Source organism: Odontesthes bonariensis, chromosome 6 (assembly GCF_027942865.1).
Source record: "Odontesthes bonariensis isolate fOdoBon6 chromosome 6, fOdoBon6.hap1, whole genome shotgun sequence".
Taxonomy (NCBI): Eukaryota; Metazoa; Chordata; class Actinopteri; order Atheriniformes; family Atherinopsidae; genus Odontesthes; species Odontesthes bonariensis.
This window is the reverse complement of record NC_134511.1, coordinates 10,424,260-10,441,475: the sequence shown is the minus strand read 5'-3', so window position 1 is coordinate 10,441,475 and position 17,216 is coordinate 10,424,260. Positions and strand designations below refer to the sequence as shown.

The 17,216-nt window shown below is 40.0% G+C and overlaps 1 protein-coding gene across 1 annotated transcript in view; it reads left to right on the top strand.

Moving 5' to 3' along the window:
• The window catches only part of dmrt1 (doublesex and mab-3 related transcription factor 1), a 30,091-nt gene that overhangs the window by 5,888 nt on the left and 6,987 nt on the right, over nt 1-17,216 (top strand). The window contains exon 4 of the mRNA XM_075468926.1: nt 5,975-6,146. Coding sequence (XP_075325041.1) covers nt 5,975-6,146 — 172 coding nt within the window. The remainder of the gene's footprint in view (nt 1-5,974; nt 6,147-17,216) is intronic.

Here is a 17,216-nt window from a genome sequence, read left to right as displayed (position 1 = left end):
GTAACGATGGCTTAACTGTTGTGGGTCAGTTTGTAATAGGAACACTTAAAGAGAAAAGGCATAACTTCAATGGTAAGAAAGTCTCTGATGCCTTATTTAAGCCATTATGGGAGAAAAATATTAATAATATAGATGTATGGAAAGAAAATACAGCTTTTCACCAGCCTTCCTCTAACACTTTCCTGATAGTATTACGTAATACTTAACATTATGTACAAAGTGCCTGAAAATAGCTTGAAATATTAACAAACTAATTTAAAAGCAGACCTAACTAGGTTTCCCTACTAATCTAAAGCAAAACGCTCTGTTACATTTATTTCGCCACATAACTGGTTCCTTTTCAAAGTCGACTCAACAGCCACTTATCTGTAAAATGTTATCTCACCATTATCATTTCTGTGGCTTTCTGAGTGTTTCCTGAAAGATTTTAATCTCACAGATTTGAGCATAAACAGCTCAAATGACAAATGGAGACTTTTGGTTGCAAGTGATCCCCCACAAAAAGCCTCAGATTTTGACAGAAGTGGTGATGATTATTTGCTATTTTTGCGATATGTGGCATTTGAGGATTATCAGCCTATAATTTCACAGAACTGGCTGCTGACAATATCGCAAGGTTGGTAAAGAATTTAAGAATATAGTAGCATCTGCATTGCAACAAGCCTTTTCAGGAAATATGTCTGATTACCTTTTGAAATTTAATTAGATGATACATACAATAAGTATCTGTATTCAAGGAAAGAAAGTACACCTTCTTTTAGTTCTAAGGTTTTACATATCTGGATATAGGGATAAATTAATTACAATCTCCAATAAATAACAACACAGACCATTAGCAAACAATTTAGTGTTCATCATTCTACACTTAGAGAGATCATTTACTTGAGGAAAACATTCAATACAGTTGTCCATCTTCCCAGGAGTGGACGTCACAGCAAGTTTACCTCAAGGTCAAACTGTGCAATGCTCAGAGAAACTGCAAAAAAACCAAGAACTACATCTCAGACTCTGCAGGCCTCAGTTAGCAAGTTAAATGTTAAAGTTCATGACAGCACAATTAGAAAAAGACTGTACAAGTATGTCTTGTTTGGAAGGGTTGCAGGAGAAAGCCTCTTCTCTCTAAAAAGAACATGGCAGCACAGCTTAGGTTTGCAAAGTTACATCTGAACAAACCACAAGACTTCTGGAACAGATGAGACCAAAGTGGAGATTTTTAGAGAAAACCAAACACAGCATATCAGCACAAACACCTCATACCAGCTGTCAAGCACGGTGGTGGAGGGCTGATGATTTGGGCTTGTTTTGCAGCCACAGGACCTGGACACCTTGCAGTCATTGAGTCCACCATGAACTCCTGCAGTGATGTTGCAATGGTCCAGTCAAAGTCCAGACCTCAACCTGATGGAAATGCTGTGGCGGGACCTTAAGAGAGCCGAGCATTAACAAATGCTGCAAACCTCAATGAGCTGAAGGAACACTGTATAGAAGAGTGGGCCAAAATTCCTCCGCAGTGATGTGAGAAACTAATAACATCAGAAAACATTCACTTCAAGTTATTGTTGATTAAGGTGGTTTTACAAGCTGTTATACCACGGGGCTCACTTAGTTTTTCACACCTTGCTGCTACACTCTGGCTTAGTTTTGTTGATTAAATGATGACACAGTCTAATATGGTTGTTGTATTTACCTAATTTTGATCACATGGTAAAGACCACATTATTTTTATGTCTGATATGTAAAACCTTAGAATTGAAAGAGGGTTTATTTTCTTTTTCACATGACTGTACATCCGGCTACCTTCTCTCCAAACAATCAGCATCAGCCTTTGATAAACTTATCGCTCAACTTTTACTGTAGTTCCTAGAGCCGATAGTGACCTATTTTAGATTAAAAAAAAATATATGGTGCAGAGAAAATCAGTGACTTAAACAGCTGAAATAGCTTCTGATGAGTTCTGTTCAGTCTACCGCTTGATTAGTGTGATATTAGAAAGACTGATGATTAACTTGAATGTTTCTTCATGTCGTAAATCCCAGACTTTACCAAGGATATGACCTGTGTTACCTCTTTTTCATTACAGATAGATACATGTTTATGTAAATGTCACAAGTAACACACACACACACACACACACACACTTGGTCACTCATTCACCCATCTTTATAGTCACACTAGTTTATGCTTAAATGTATCTATTGTGTCAAAGGAGATGAGCTTATGCATGAGGCAGATTAGATCTGTAACTCACCAGTGATCTGATGATGTGGTTTGTGTTTTATGAAGAACATTTGTCCACCCCTGCTCCCTCTCTGCCTCCCCTCAGTGGCAACATCTAGTTTTGGGGTCACTGCCTCCGCCAACCTGCAGGCGCACAGCAGAGGCTGAATTGCAAAGGTTAATGGTATTGTCTGTCGGCAGAAAAACAAACCGCTATGCCTCAGCGCTTGAGGAAGAAAGTGAGCGCATTAATGCTAATCAGTTAGCGCTCTTTAGCATAATTTAGCCATCCTCTCTTGTGATTTATGGTTGTTTTAGTGAAGTTGTCAGGTTGAGAGGGCTACGTGATACGGTTCTTCAAATTCAGGAACCACTTTTAAAAAAAAATGTTTTGAATGAAGGGCTGTTTATCTGACGATGCGTTTCAGCACGACACACACAGTTTGTAACAAGATAAAATATATATCTTTTTTACATGTGTAGGAGAAATGCTACTTTTGTTTGAAAAAAAAAAACCTTTTCCCTTTTGTTCCCAGTGTCTCCTTTACCTGTCCTAAACATTCACAGTTTATTGGACTATATTTCAGTTTTAGTATGCCAAACTGAAGCGATTGTCCTTGAGTTGCTGAGTTTAGATTTTGTCTCCATATTTGCAGAAAAACACTGACTTTGCATTAAGTTCGCATCTGAAGGTGGAAGTCATTTCTCATCGTGTCGTTGTAACATCTTGCTTGATTATTTGTTTTGCATAAAATGCTTTTGAACTTTTTTTGCAATTATGCTTCTCATCACATGTGTGTTTGTGTCATTTTCTTTGGTCAACTTGGCTGAAATTCTGTTACAAGTCAACTCTCCACAGCAAAAAGCCCAGTGCAATATGCATTTCCTCTAAATCATCGAGCTCATCCAGCATTAGCAGTTGTCATTATATAGTATAATCTATAAATCTGGAGATAATCCCTTCATAACATGCAACGCCAGAGGAAACAATGTGGTCGTTATCAGTGTAAAGCCATCTACCTCCTGCTCTTCTCGGCTGTGCACTCAGTGGTGCTTGGCTGTCATGCAGGTGGATGATGATAATATAAGGGTGGTGTAGAGCTTCCAGACAGGAGATGGTGCCAGATAAGAGGAACAGGCCCTGTCAGGGCGGTAAGGAGGCCCCCCCAGGAGTCAACATGCTAAGAGTTTATTGAAGCTACTGTAGATGTGTGGAAGCATATATCTTCAGAAAACTGCATTTCACATCTGTCTCTCTTCTAAATTGTTCCATAGTTGCGTTAAACTTCCTGACCACAAATGAATTACCTTAGCCAAAATCTTTCACTGAAATTTGCTCGCCTGTAAATGTCCAGTGCCAGTAAATGTAGATTGAAATGTGACTTTGAGATATTTATTTTTATCAAGCCGTCAACAGCTCATCTATGATTATTAAAACCAAATAGTGGCTTGTTCAAAATCCCCTTTTAGGTTCTATTTCAGTGGCAAAGGCAAAGAGGTGTTTTGTGCCTTGTTGAGATGAGGGTAAAAAAAAGATTAGTCTCATTGATAAATAAGTATATCAAGCTTCTTTGCTCTTCTTTCTCATTTCTTGTGGCTTTTGTCTTTATTACCACATCACATGACTCCACTGCGGTCCCATTGGTTTATCAGCGTCAGCGCCGATCAGCAGTCATATAAACATGACACCCAGCTGGAAACATTGTGCTGCACCCTGAACTGCACAGGCCCCCCGACATAAGTTTGAAAGACGTGTTTATTTACAGCGTTACACATGGAGGCTGTGAAAGTGAAAGGAGCACCAACCCACCGGCACAAAGAAACACGCTGGATCCATTTTGCTGTTCTACAGGGTTGACTGCTCACTTGAAATCCTGCTGTGTAGGTCTGACCCCTGCTGTCCAATCCAAAATACTGAATCATTTGTCTCAGAAACGCATGGTTATCAGTTACTGTGTTCCACCTCAGTCGGCAGGATCTTCGAATGCCATCTACTGTTGCAATGTTTCACAGCATAGCAGTAATTACGACTACACCATGGGGAGCTACTTTGCCCCTGCTGGTGGGTTATGTGCTTAATATTTATATATATTTATGTTAAATTGCAAGTTATACTTTCCCTTCTTTACCTTTATGCTTTTGGATTCCTACACAGACCCGTTCTACTCTTAAGCAGATGCACAAAGAGCAGGACCTGAGTAACTAACTGGACTCAGTTAAAGCTGTGTAAGCACTGTGCTTCTGCTATATGACTTCACCAAGTGCTGCTTGATTTGGTGACCAAACCAAATATGTTTAAATTGCATATTTTTTCAATGCATCATATAGCTTGTGATGAAACCATAACTTCAGTTAAATTCAGTTATTCACCCCATTAAAAAGATGTACACTGGCAGAGGTTTATAAACCATTTATTTTACATTAACAGTCCAAGCGAGGTATTGTGTGTGGATTTGTTTATGACCACTGGATGTGAACATGGTCAGTGAGCAGGAAATATCCTTCCTTTAGTGAGCAACTTTCACTAGGACAGTTTTGTTTGGTGCTATATGTGTCCTGGGAACCCTGAGCTCGGTGCACTTTCAAGACTCCAGCCCAATCTCTATTGTATTTTTCACAGCCTAATACAAGAGCTGAGTGTAGCTTAAATAACAGTTTATAAAGCTGTCGCCGAACTGATGGTGTGGACAATACGGGTGACATATTACAGGCTGACAGAAATCAAATTCCATAAAAATGAAATTGAAAACCCTCAGTGAGGCGGCCTTGCTGCTGAGTAGACAGCTCGTTTTAAAGTTTTCAGAGGACTGGAAAAAGCCATCTCTGTGTGTTGCAGTTCGTTTTTTTGGAACAAGCCACATACCTGTGAAGTCAAACACTGTTAAATTCCCTCTCAGTTTAAGTTGTTACTGGGTTGGCTGTGCATTTCAGGTGAAGGATTGGAAGGACTGCACAGCCCGAAGAACGGTGTTGATTCTGTATTAAAAATGTTAAAAAGGTAGAAAATGAAAAAACTTCATCACATCAGCATGGGGACGCGTGACAGTTTGTAAGGATGTTCTGTAAATAATTCAGCTGCTGTCGTGTAGCTAATTCAAACAGAGGTTTAAATCCCACAAATGTATGTTTTTTGTGAAACATGTAAATATAAAACAGCTGCTTTTGGGGTAGAAAATTAAGGGGTATCATAGGCCTTCCACAGCACGATTGTGTAAAACCTTTTACCAGCACTTGTAGAATGTTTACACATTGGTTCTGTTTTTTTTTATTCTTAGTTTGCTCTGAGAGGATTCATTTTACAGCATTTTTTGTTCCACAGAAAGTAATTTTTTCAAAACAGAACATTTCTTAACCATGGTTAAAGGGTCTGTAAATGTCACACAATTTGCTAAATCCGTTGGTGACAGTGTGATTTGATGGACAGGAGGGGCTCATGTAACTCCTGTGTGTGTGTGTGTGTGTGTGTGTATGTGTGTGTGTGTAGGAGGAAAAACGGGTGGTGTGCTGAATGAAAGAGCTGCACGCACGCAATATTTATGTGGAAAACCTCTAATATGTCTATTATAAAAATCCAACAAATGGTTGAATATTTGCTTAAAATTCCGACTGCTGGTCGAGGAAGAGAGGTTTTATTCGGAGGGGGGATGCAGCCCTAGTTTCGTTACTGCCACTTTATGGACCTGACATGCTGTCTATAAAATGCACTATATTTAGATTTTTTTTTCTACTTTGGTTTTATGTGTGTTTTATGACACAGATGCCCCATGGTGATGCCCGCCTTTCTAGCCACAACATGTCCTCTCAGTACCGCATGCATTCCTACTACCCAGCAGCCACCTACCTGACTCAGGGCCTGGGCTCCACCACCTGTGTGCCACCCTTGTTTAACCTGGACGATAACAACAGCTGCCCTGAGACCATGGCTGCCTGTGAGTGACACAAAAACACTCAAAAACACACACTTCTCAGGCCCCATAAAGTTTTACCCAGAATTTATCAACAGTACATTAAAGGGAGGATTGCACTCGAATCAAGAGTGTCATAAAATTTCATTTTTTTTTTACTTTTATTGTACTTTTTACTTCATACTTTACTGCAGTTGCAGTACTTCAGAGGTAGGTCTGACTCAGGCGTTTCATTACTGTCAAAGCGAGTGTGAGATTCAAAGTTACTGTGTTGGATGGCGATGGTCACCTCATTGTCATCCTTTCTGTTTAGATGATGAACGAAAATGAATGAAAACGGTTAAATATGTCTCACTCAGAGTGATTAAAGAGAAGAAGATAAACACATATATTGGCTATTACATAACAGTTTTTAAATCTGTAAACAACTACCAGTGCAGCCCTGTTTCTTGTCTTCACGTTTGATCTCTGATCTCTGCAGCACCAGATTTCTGGCATTTTACTTTCCAGATCTCAGATGATAATCTCAGCACAGCGTAGCTGCTGACGATAATTGCCTGAATTTTATGCATTTCTTACTGTGAGTGAATGTGGGTAAATCAGATTGTGTGTATTGCTTAATAGTCCGGTAAAATCTTTTTGGAACTTTGTAAAGATTAGTGCACAATGAGAGTGAGACATTTAGATTCCAGCGTACGGTGGCAGAAGAAAGAGAAAGGCTGGGGGCTGATTGGCATGCCTGTTAAAGTGAAAATTCACTTGGAATGAGACCTTAAAACAGATTTTTGTCTGTGAGCGTTCATCGCGTTGTCCTTTCAACATTTGTTTGTCTGTATTAGTCAAATGCCTCAACAGAGTTTTGAAGATAGAGGCGATCACATCATGCCGCTCACAGGTTGCAGTTATTTTGCATTTCTGTTTGGTATGAAAGCTCTGTATGTCATTTTCTTTATGCTCAACATGAGTTCAAGAGGAAATGTTGACATTTTTAGAGTGCATGTCACAGATTTGGTTGAAATTATGTTAATTAAGTGTAAAGAGTTTGTAGGTAGATGAAGCAGATATCTTTGTATAACCATAATGAAGTCGCTGCTTTCACTAACCTTCCTCTTTTCACTCCAGACAGAAAAAACTTAAACTTTAGGGCACTTAGTGATAATAAAGATAAAAGCAGAAGATTGACCTTTACCATATGTGTGACATTTGATGACTAGTCTCAAAACTACTATAACCTCCTACCCTAACCAATCACCTGTACAGGAGATTTGGGATCCTCTTATTTCCTGATGCACTGGGTATCTGTGTGTGGTTGTAATTCAGTAGCGAGAGTTGGACTCTCGAGGAAAAAACAACAGCTGCAGTGGACATCCACAAGAGGAAAATTAAGGGAGCTGTTCTTCAGGAATTGCTTCACTCTCTGGGAATATCTGGGATATTATCTCATCTGGGTTGTTTATTGTTTGCCGGCTCAGACCAGAAACATCTGGTGAGGCACATCATTTTTACATTTGCCACATTCACATCCTTTCCATTCCCCCTAATCGACATCAAGGCTGGAAAATCCTTGAAAATTTCTAAATGTTTATATGGTGTTTTCAAGGTTTGAAAAGTGTAGTTATTTAGTAGTAGTTATTTGTATTTATATATATTTAGTAGTTATTTTTGATAGTTTGCTGTTTAAATGAAGAATGCAGGCTAATTGTTTTTGCCTCAAGCAGCACAGCTGTTTCCACATCAGCCTGCCCAGTGAAGGCAGCCAGTGGAGTAGCAACAGGCATCTCCTCTGCCATTTTTGCACACGGTGCCCTATAAATGCAGCGTATTTTCAGTTCAGTGATATGATGGGCTCTTGCACCAACTCAAGTTATTGGTAGTTTGATTTTCTGGAGCATTTATTTCTTGCTCAGTGTGTTATCCACGTTTTGTGTTCAAGGTTTTCTATTCAAGCTATAAATGGCACTTCTGTCAACTCAAGTCTATTTGCTTTGATTATATACATTACAATACATCTTATTCAACAACGCTCAGGAAACTGATGGACTGCCTTCCCCAGAGACTAATGTTCTCATATCTTTCATAATTTCAGTCAAGAATTTATTGAAATCAAACAGATTTGTCATATTCAGGTTAGCAGTTATTTAGGGCGCCAGGTATATTTAAAGATAGGTGACACTTCCTGTTACCTCTTCTGATTAACAACCTCTAAATGTGAATCAAAAATAGCAGTGCAAACAAATGACTACAACTTTTTCACATGGATGTTGTCAATCATTTCAGACAAAAGTCAGCTTTATGATGACATCAGCCAGATTTGGTCTGATAGCGAGTCATTGCTACTAGTCTGTTGTTTCCCATCCGGTAGACGGATCCCAATCGATATTTGGGTATGCCGATTTTATTGGTTCAGATATCACAAATAAATCAGTGTTGGAATGTGTTAAGTTTGAACATAGTTTAAGATAAAATCCTGTATTCACATAGTTTCACACCAACCTGAACATCTATCTGTCTGCATCACTGGTCTGAATGCTGACATTTTCACTCGGTGGGAGTTGGGCTGTGTCTTGTTGATAAGTAGCAAACTAGTTTGTGAATATTTTACTCCTTAAAATGGGCATTGTGGGGCTGGATGAAACTGTGGTGTTTGCACATTCTTGTGTGCTGATGGTATGAAGATGAGGCCTTTCATCATTTTGTTTATTGTCATCAGCAAAATCCACACTGGAGTCACTGTCCTCGGCCATGGCTGCAGTTATATGTTCTATCAGAGTCAGCGCTCCTGACTGGAGAAACACACTGTTTTATTTCCACTTTTATATGACCCGAAACAGACATTTATCACTTGTATGAGGCTGAAATTAAAACCTCTCTGTCCAGTGTCAATAGTGTTTTCAGTTAAGTGCAAGTAAGAAATGTTTTTGTTCAATTTATATTCTTATTTTCTTGATTAATGGTGTATGTATTTAAAAACACATAGAACATGAGTCTTCTGTCTTGTTTTACCCACCGAGCTCCACTCCTTCTGTGGCTCTGTTCTTATCTGAAATTAAAAGGTAAAGATTGCATCGTGTAAAGGACTGCGATGAAAGGACACAGTGGAGGAGCATCAATAGCACAACATCAATGTCCTTCTTTTAGAGAAAAAGACGCTCACACTACCAGCATCTTAAGCCTGGAGACCCCCACACCTCTCCTTGTACCTGTGTTTGTTTATGACTTTCACCTGTCCCTCTCCTGTGGGGGTCCCGCGTCAGCCCCCTGCGGTGAATCGCCACGCTCCATTACAAGATAACAACACTCTCTCAGCGGGTGGTCCCACATTTGGTGTCAACTCAGGCTCTAGCTCCACAGAAACAAATGAGCTAAATCTGTGGCTTACCCCCCCTAAATAAAGCTAAATATGTTACTGCATTAATTAATCAAACTGATTTTTATTGACAATTAAATGCTGAACTTATCTGCTCACTATAAGTAAAAGACAAAACAAAAAGCAATTGCTTATATCAGTTTATTTTTTAATTTTAAATCAATATATAGAGACTGATAAAACAGCCTGATAAAGCCTATGACTCCATTAATTAAACACACAGATCGGTTTAATTTCTCTTAATGAGCCTAAGATAGGTGCTCACTTCTGCACCAGATCAGATTTTCCAACACTTCCACTGGCTTTGCTAATTTACAGATTTTGCAACCAGCTACTGCAGAGCTGTTCATGAGCTTCTGGAGATTTGTAACTTCAGCTCACACAAAGTGCATTTAGTTTACAGTAGGAATGTGAGCATCAGAGTCGCCACAGATTCAGTTCCTCCCAGTAAGAGCCCTACTTTTTGTCTCTTTTTCTATCTCCATGTCTTACTTTTTGCCCTACATTCGACCATTTTGCAAACCAGCAAACCAGGCGACAACAGGAACTGTCATAAGTAACATGAGACTGCTCCTCATGAGATAGAGCTCTCATCCCAGCATGCAGTGCAACATGTACCTTCTCAATAAGAGGTTAATTACAAGGAAAGGAAATGACTGGCTTTGTTTACAATGATAAAGAATAACACTGTTTCTGTAACATTCTGAGTGCTGAATATTTTTGACATAAATCCTCTCAACTCGAATCAAAGTACAAGGTGCAAGTGCTGTTTTATTGAAGGAATCAGTTTTTTTGATAGTCTAATTTACCACATTACAGCTTTTTTGTGTGAGGATATAATAGTTTGGAAGCACATAGGGGTAGAAATGAATGCCTTTCTTTAGAGGAAAAGCAATGATTTTATTAAACGTACAGCAAAGTATAGAATATACCATAAAATGCTTTCATATAAAACACTTTGCCTTTAGTATAACTGGCTATAAGGAGCTGATACGTAAGGGTTATTTGCTGATGATCTCTTGAAAGCAGGTTTTCGTTATCATATTTTCAAGGAGTTCGTCTAAACATTTGATATTCACTCGTTACGTCCCCTGCCAGATACAGCGTGTGGGAGTGTGTCATATCTTCCCAAGCTTGAAAATGAACTGTTTCTTCAGAGAAGGCTGCTTTGTTTTTATGTTGGATTGTTCCTGGAACACTTTTAGAACTTTATCTGTTGTGTGTAGATCAGTATGAGTGCATGTGAGACTTTGGCCTTGATATTTAGTCAGAAATATGCTGTGTTGTGTTCATTAGCTTTCTGTAGCTGCAGAATTACTGCGGACTTACCAGTAGACTTCTTATGTTGATATTATTCTGTAAAACCGCTAAGAGGACGCCTTTTTTATGCAGCTGCTTTTAGCTTTGCTGTCTCAGTACGTGCTTTCATGGCAGAATTGGAGGTTTGATATACAGTATAAACAGCATCAGTGTCTGATTGTGGTGTGTCTTACCCTGTCAGAGACACAACAACACTCTGCCTCTGTGCCTAACACACAGCCTTTGGGTGGGCATTTCAGAGAAATATGATGTTTTTTCAATTTTTTCCTCTTAGTGAACACACCATGCACATAGTGATACAGCCAAAGACATGCATGTCTTCCCTCTGAAAGTTTTCCACTGTGAGTAAAGAGGACCCTAAACTTTCATTTTTTTTCATACCTGTAAGACAAAAATTGGGGATTTATCTTGGCTGGAAATATAGTAAATAAAAAGAATATACATACTATCTGACGACGAGGCAGAGATACGTTTCTTTGTGGAGGAAAACGTGACAAAAATATTGAAGGTTTTGCACTGAACCTACATTTGCTGGCAAGCATTGGCCTCTTTTATTACCTTGTATATCAGTTTTCACTGCTACAAAAAGGCAATTTTCTGATGTGCATTTATATTATTATTATTATTATTATTATTATAAGTTTAGAAACTTTAAACTTCTGTCCAGGAACTTTGAGCACGTTGCTTTTAACATTGTTTGTAACAGAAAATAATCCCCCTTGAAGTGGTCTTAATTTGCCAAAAAAAATCAGTCGATTATGAGAAATTAATAGTTTCTGAATCTTAAATGCTTAATCAGTTGATCCTCTAAATAATAGGCGCATGCATTAAGGAACCGGCTTCCACCACCCCCAAGCAGCTGAAGTAATTGAGTGAATTGGTTTGTGAATTGGTTTGTATGGACTGGTTCAGTCCATGAAAAAGAAATAGCTGTGAGCCTCCCTGCCCTCCCCTTCTACCTGGCTGCCAAACAGCACCCTATCAGATTTATCTCCCTCCCAGGATAAGGCTAATCATTTGGCCAAATACAAAGATCCAAATAACCTTCAAGAGTGCCACGCTGTCCTTTCCCCTCCCCTCCGCTCCTTCTCCTCCTCCTCTTCTTCCTCCTCGCTCCTCGCCCTCCCCCTTCGCAGGCCCCGCTGTCTCCGCAAAATTGCCTTCTGGAGTTAGTGAGCGGGAACAGTTAAGATTTACAAACAATGATGAAGCTTGTCATGCGTCTTTCTCCATCCGTCACGGCGGTCCGGGCGGAGCTGTGGGTAGAGCCGTCCTGGTGTTCTTCATAAAAGCCAGCTCCCTGTGAAATACGCCCCCGGCCGGCCTGTTTACTGCCCCACGCTCGTCAGCAGCCCCACCGCTGTAAATCGCTGGGCGGAGGTGACAGTGCAGTCCATCAAACTCCCTCCCCGCCTCCCTGCCCTCTCAACATCTCACCTCACACTGCCCCCCCCCGCCTCCCCACTCCATATGTACACACTCGGAGACACTCACACTGTTTCTCCACAAACACCTGCCTCCCTTCCTCACCAGGATCCAACCGAGGAGGCTCAGAAGAGTTATGGCGGTTTCAGCCTCTCAAGCGACATCTTCAAGCAAAATCTGTCAGTGTCTGTGCCGTTCTTTCTTTTTTTGTCCTTGTCTAGACTTCTAAATTTACAACTGTTGAAAGTTTGTAAGCTGTCAGCACAGCAACTTTCCTTTCATGCACCTCTCAGCTTTTTGTTTTTTCTTTTGAAGCAGATTAATGCTAAAGTCAGAGCTCATAACTGAGCGCCGCTGTGGTGGCTATACATTTGTCTGTTTTGTTATATTGGTGTCAGCACGGAGCGTACAGTAATTTAAATGCAAATCAGATTGTTGAGGTATTGCAGATGTTAATCCTGCTAATCGATAGACCTGTGTGAGCCCATTAAGTTAGAAATCCATTACTATCTTTCTAGATGATATTCTATTGATTTTTCTTGCTTCAATCTATACTCTACTGTACACCAAAGTGAGTTACTGCGTATAAAGTCGGTCGTTTCAGGTTCTCCGCCTCCACTGAAAAATAAGCCTGAAAAAAAACGGCAAGAGATTGCCGTCAGTAAGTTTCTTTGTTTCGTGTATAAAATGGGTTTTACCTGCTTTCAGATCAGATTACTTCACACCCACACACTCTGTCTCACACACACACACACACACACACACACACACACACACACACACACACACACACGAGGTTAGGGACGTCCTGTCACACTCGTACAGAATGTATCTGCACACACACTGGGGCCACACTCATTTTGGAGACGTCACAAAGGCCTCTCACTCTTTTGGATTTATTAAACCTGAAACAAATGGGCACCTCGCTGCCAAGAGGTGACCTTTTCAGAATGAAAGGCTGTTTCATGTCATGTAGCAGCCAGAGTTCATTTCTGCGGTCGCTGACACGCTCAGAGCATCACTCACTTCAAAGAACAGTCACGTTCTTGTACTGCAGGATTATCACCCGGGCTACAACTGGATTATTGGATTATTTCAAACCAGTTTCAGTGCAACTGCACTCAGATTCAAACACAGATTTGAAGAATGTTGGAATATTTTTTTATACCGATGTCTTCAATAATCTAACATTTCCGCCAGATAAACGCCGGTTTCAACCTAAACCGTTTGCGTTAGCTGTTTGTCGACTGTTTTGATGTGAGAGAAAGAAAACCAGAAAGGTCTGACCTGCAAAAAATCTACAAAGACGAGAGTGGTAAAACAAATCTCCCACTCTGTCATGAGAGCTATCTTCTATTCATGTGGCAGTGTGTTAGCTTTTGCCTGAATTTCATCTTTCTTTAAAGTTGGATAAACGTGACTGGGTGACTTCCCAACACCAGCAGTTAGCTCACACGAAGGATGCAGTCAGAAAACCCGTTCATAAAGTTAGTTAGGGGATTTACTTTTGATCTATTTTTACTATGAAAAGTATGAATTTTGATAAGAAAACTGCAGCAATGGAGGAGATGGTGTGGCGACCAGATCTATTTTAATTGGCTTTGAGCTTCTTTTTTTTTTATTGTTCATTAAATCACTCTGAAAATGATCCAAATTAAATTGTTTTCACATTTTTATAGTTAAAAAACCCTATAATCATAGTTTCTGTCTTTAAAGGCCCTTGAATCTGAAAGGTAAATTGAGATTTTAGTTAATTTAAAGTTTAGTGATCGACACACATTTAACACACTGATGAGATATAGCTCCTCTCTAAATTGTGGGCCACTCGTCCCGTGTAAATCTCTAAATTTCCCTTCAGTTTTTCTAACAATGAATCCGTGTCACAGTAATTTGAAACAAACTGTAACTAAAAACCAGCCATGGAGAAATAAACCCTATGGGGCCCCTAGGGGTGCCATTGAATGTGTTGCCGGTTGTGTCTCAACTGAGGAAAAAGTCATGTGTGGCCTGTCAGATTGACTTCTCCACCTTGTTGTGCTGCTAAGTGCCCTGAGGGCCTCCGGGGCTGTGGATGGGTTAAATACCAGTGTAATTGTCTGCTCAGGGCACAAGCACTGCAGTAATGTGTTGTACAACACCACCATTAACACAGGCCTGGGGCTGTGGAGACATTAAATGGCCAGGGCTGTGTAGTTTATGTCCTCTTATCCTCACTCTCTATTTCTCTTTCTGGCTCACACACACATGCTAACGCACTCTCACCCTGTTCTGCCCTGAGTGACTTCAAAGGAAATGAAACCTGCTGACTTTAACAGCCTGCCCTCCTGAGCTGAGCTGAGTCTGGCTGTATTTGATTCGAAAACACAATCAATGTCATTTTTTAAAAACGTATCCAAGCATGGTGCATTACCTGAAAGGGAACTTTGCACTGCTGTCACTAAAATGGACAGAACATGTCTGGTTTTCCATTTCTGTGCAACAAACTTGGTTAACTTGCAGTGGAAAACGTTTTTTTTTAAAGTTTCGATAACAAACGCATCACTGACTCGTTGTTAGTAGTCCGAGTCATAGTTTTGCAGGATGATCTTGTCATGTCTTGAGTTTTTTAGGGTAAATTTTATGCAGAACTGAAGCCTTCTGCAGCAAAAAATACCGTAAAGTCGTTATCAAAGAAGAGGAAAGTCTTTGCTCTCTTTTATCTAAATGGCACAACAATGCATCTGGATTAAAAATGTCATTTCAAATAGTGTACACATTAACAGCTATTTTAATAAATAATCCATCTTTATTTTCCACCTGACCTTCAAACGAGTGATGGAAAGAATATCAGTTTTCTATTTTTTTGGAATATAGGCTTCTATCTAAATTGAATTCTCATATAAATAACCTCTTTGTACACTGAATATAGCATTATTAAGTTATTATTCTGTTATCTCTGTATCAGTTACAGTGTCTTCCTACCTAATCATGCTCTTCCAGTCACTTTCATTTCATTGCTTTGAGCGGCGGCGGCTCAGGTCGGACTGACGAATGATGTTGCTTTGGCAGCTCCCTGAAACAGCTGAACGACTTGGATAAACACATTTGGCAGTTTTAGCACCAGCGAGAGGCGTCCTCCTTTCCATAGCAATATATTTCACTCTCCCTGTGTCCTTTACGTTGGCATTTTTCTTACCCTGTCCGCTCAGTGAATCTCGTGTTTAAAACGTAATGATAGAAAACTCACGCAAATATTGATCCGAAGCCTCGGCTCATTATTGCATATCCATAACTCTTCTTGGATGGATCGCGTCAGGTAGCCCGGCGATGGACTGACATGCCATTTTGTGAGCTGATGGGGCACAGTAGCCGAAATGGAGATTCAGCATGTGGACGATGGCTGTTTCACGCCTCTCTGGCAGTCATCTTCACTGGGGACAGATTGGTTAACAATGCGGGAGCAAAGGGTCCTCTCTGCTTAATTAGCCTTTGACCTCAACACTTGATGCCTTCTGTCAGCTCGCGTTGGCCCTCCACTCACATCAGCTCTATTGCAAACCAATAATGAGCATTTAAGTGTTTTCTGACCTCCCATAATGGCTGCGACAGAGACTGCATCCCTTTGAACAATTGTCTCAGTGGCTCTTAATTTGGGAGATGAGGGTGAGAAAATATATGGGAGATTTAACTGCACACACAATAGAAAGAACAGTCGTTATTCATGACAGCGCAAAAGCTTTTATTGACTCTGTTTAGTTAGTTGATTAAGGTGTTTGATGTGGCTTAAAATTAGTCGTAGCTCAGGCGTAGCGTCCAGCGTTATTGTCAGAGTTGTGGTCACAGTTAAGCGCAGACAGACGGGGAAATCTTAGCTCATCGATTAAAAAGAAAGATTGCAGCTGTTTGGTTTTATTAAAGCCCAGCGGGAGCGGATGTATATCTGTTAAGATGTTGAAACCTGCTCATGAATACGAGCAGTTTCTTAGTCTGCTGTCTGCAGAATGTGCTTTTATATTCTGATGTCATGCCCACCGTCACCTGGTACATTTGATGCCTGAAAGAATTGTGCAACAGTGCTCGTACTTTTCTGTTACTACCTTATGATCTGAGTCCTCCTCTTCCACAGAAGAAGACTGTTGCACCTGACCAGCCTTCTGCACTTATGAAGCCATGTGATTTTCTTTTGAATCGCATGTGTCTCTATTAGCTTTTATTTGTCTGTATTTGTCAACAATGTGGGTTGCTATTTAATCCCTGTGTGTGAGGCAGTTCGATCATGCTCCGAAGATACCAGTATTTTGGAACTTTCTTATTGGACATGCAATTATTACATGGCAGTTAGTTGTGAAGCTTGTAAAATGATTGATTTGAAGTAAACATCAGAAGCACTTTACATCCTCAGGTAAGAGTAGAGTCGGCTGTCCAGCTTGAAGATATTACTGGGGAGATTATGTACAGAATTAGTCATTTGTATAATATGTTATGACTCCGCATAGCACCACATTCAGGGGAGCCAGATGATGATTTTACTTTTATAACCACGAGAATGTCTGAATTTTACTCAACCAGTGAAATAACTTTTTAACTCGCTCTATTTTCTGGTCAAAATGCCAACTGTCAAAGTATCTTTTTAATTTTACCCACAATATTTGCTAGTTGCAACTAAATCATAGATAGATAGTCATAGATCATCATAAATAATCATAGATCATAGTCAGCGCATGCGACCGGATCAACCTCCATTCAGAAAAACAACACAGCAGACAAAGTATCCAGCATTTATCCACAGCCCTAATCCTAGGCCATGAAAACACGTGCGTTTAATTACGCATTCACGTGTTTATGATACCTCACGTATCCTAAGTTCGTTTGGAGTGTCGGGTGTGCACGTTCTGAAATAAGCACTGCACATAAGCAAAGACCAATAGTAGTACTTATGAGTACTGAGTTACTGAGCGTAATGAATTTATCAGGCCAAAATGTTTGGTACTTAACATAATTAT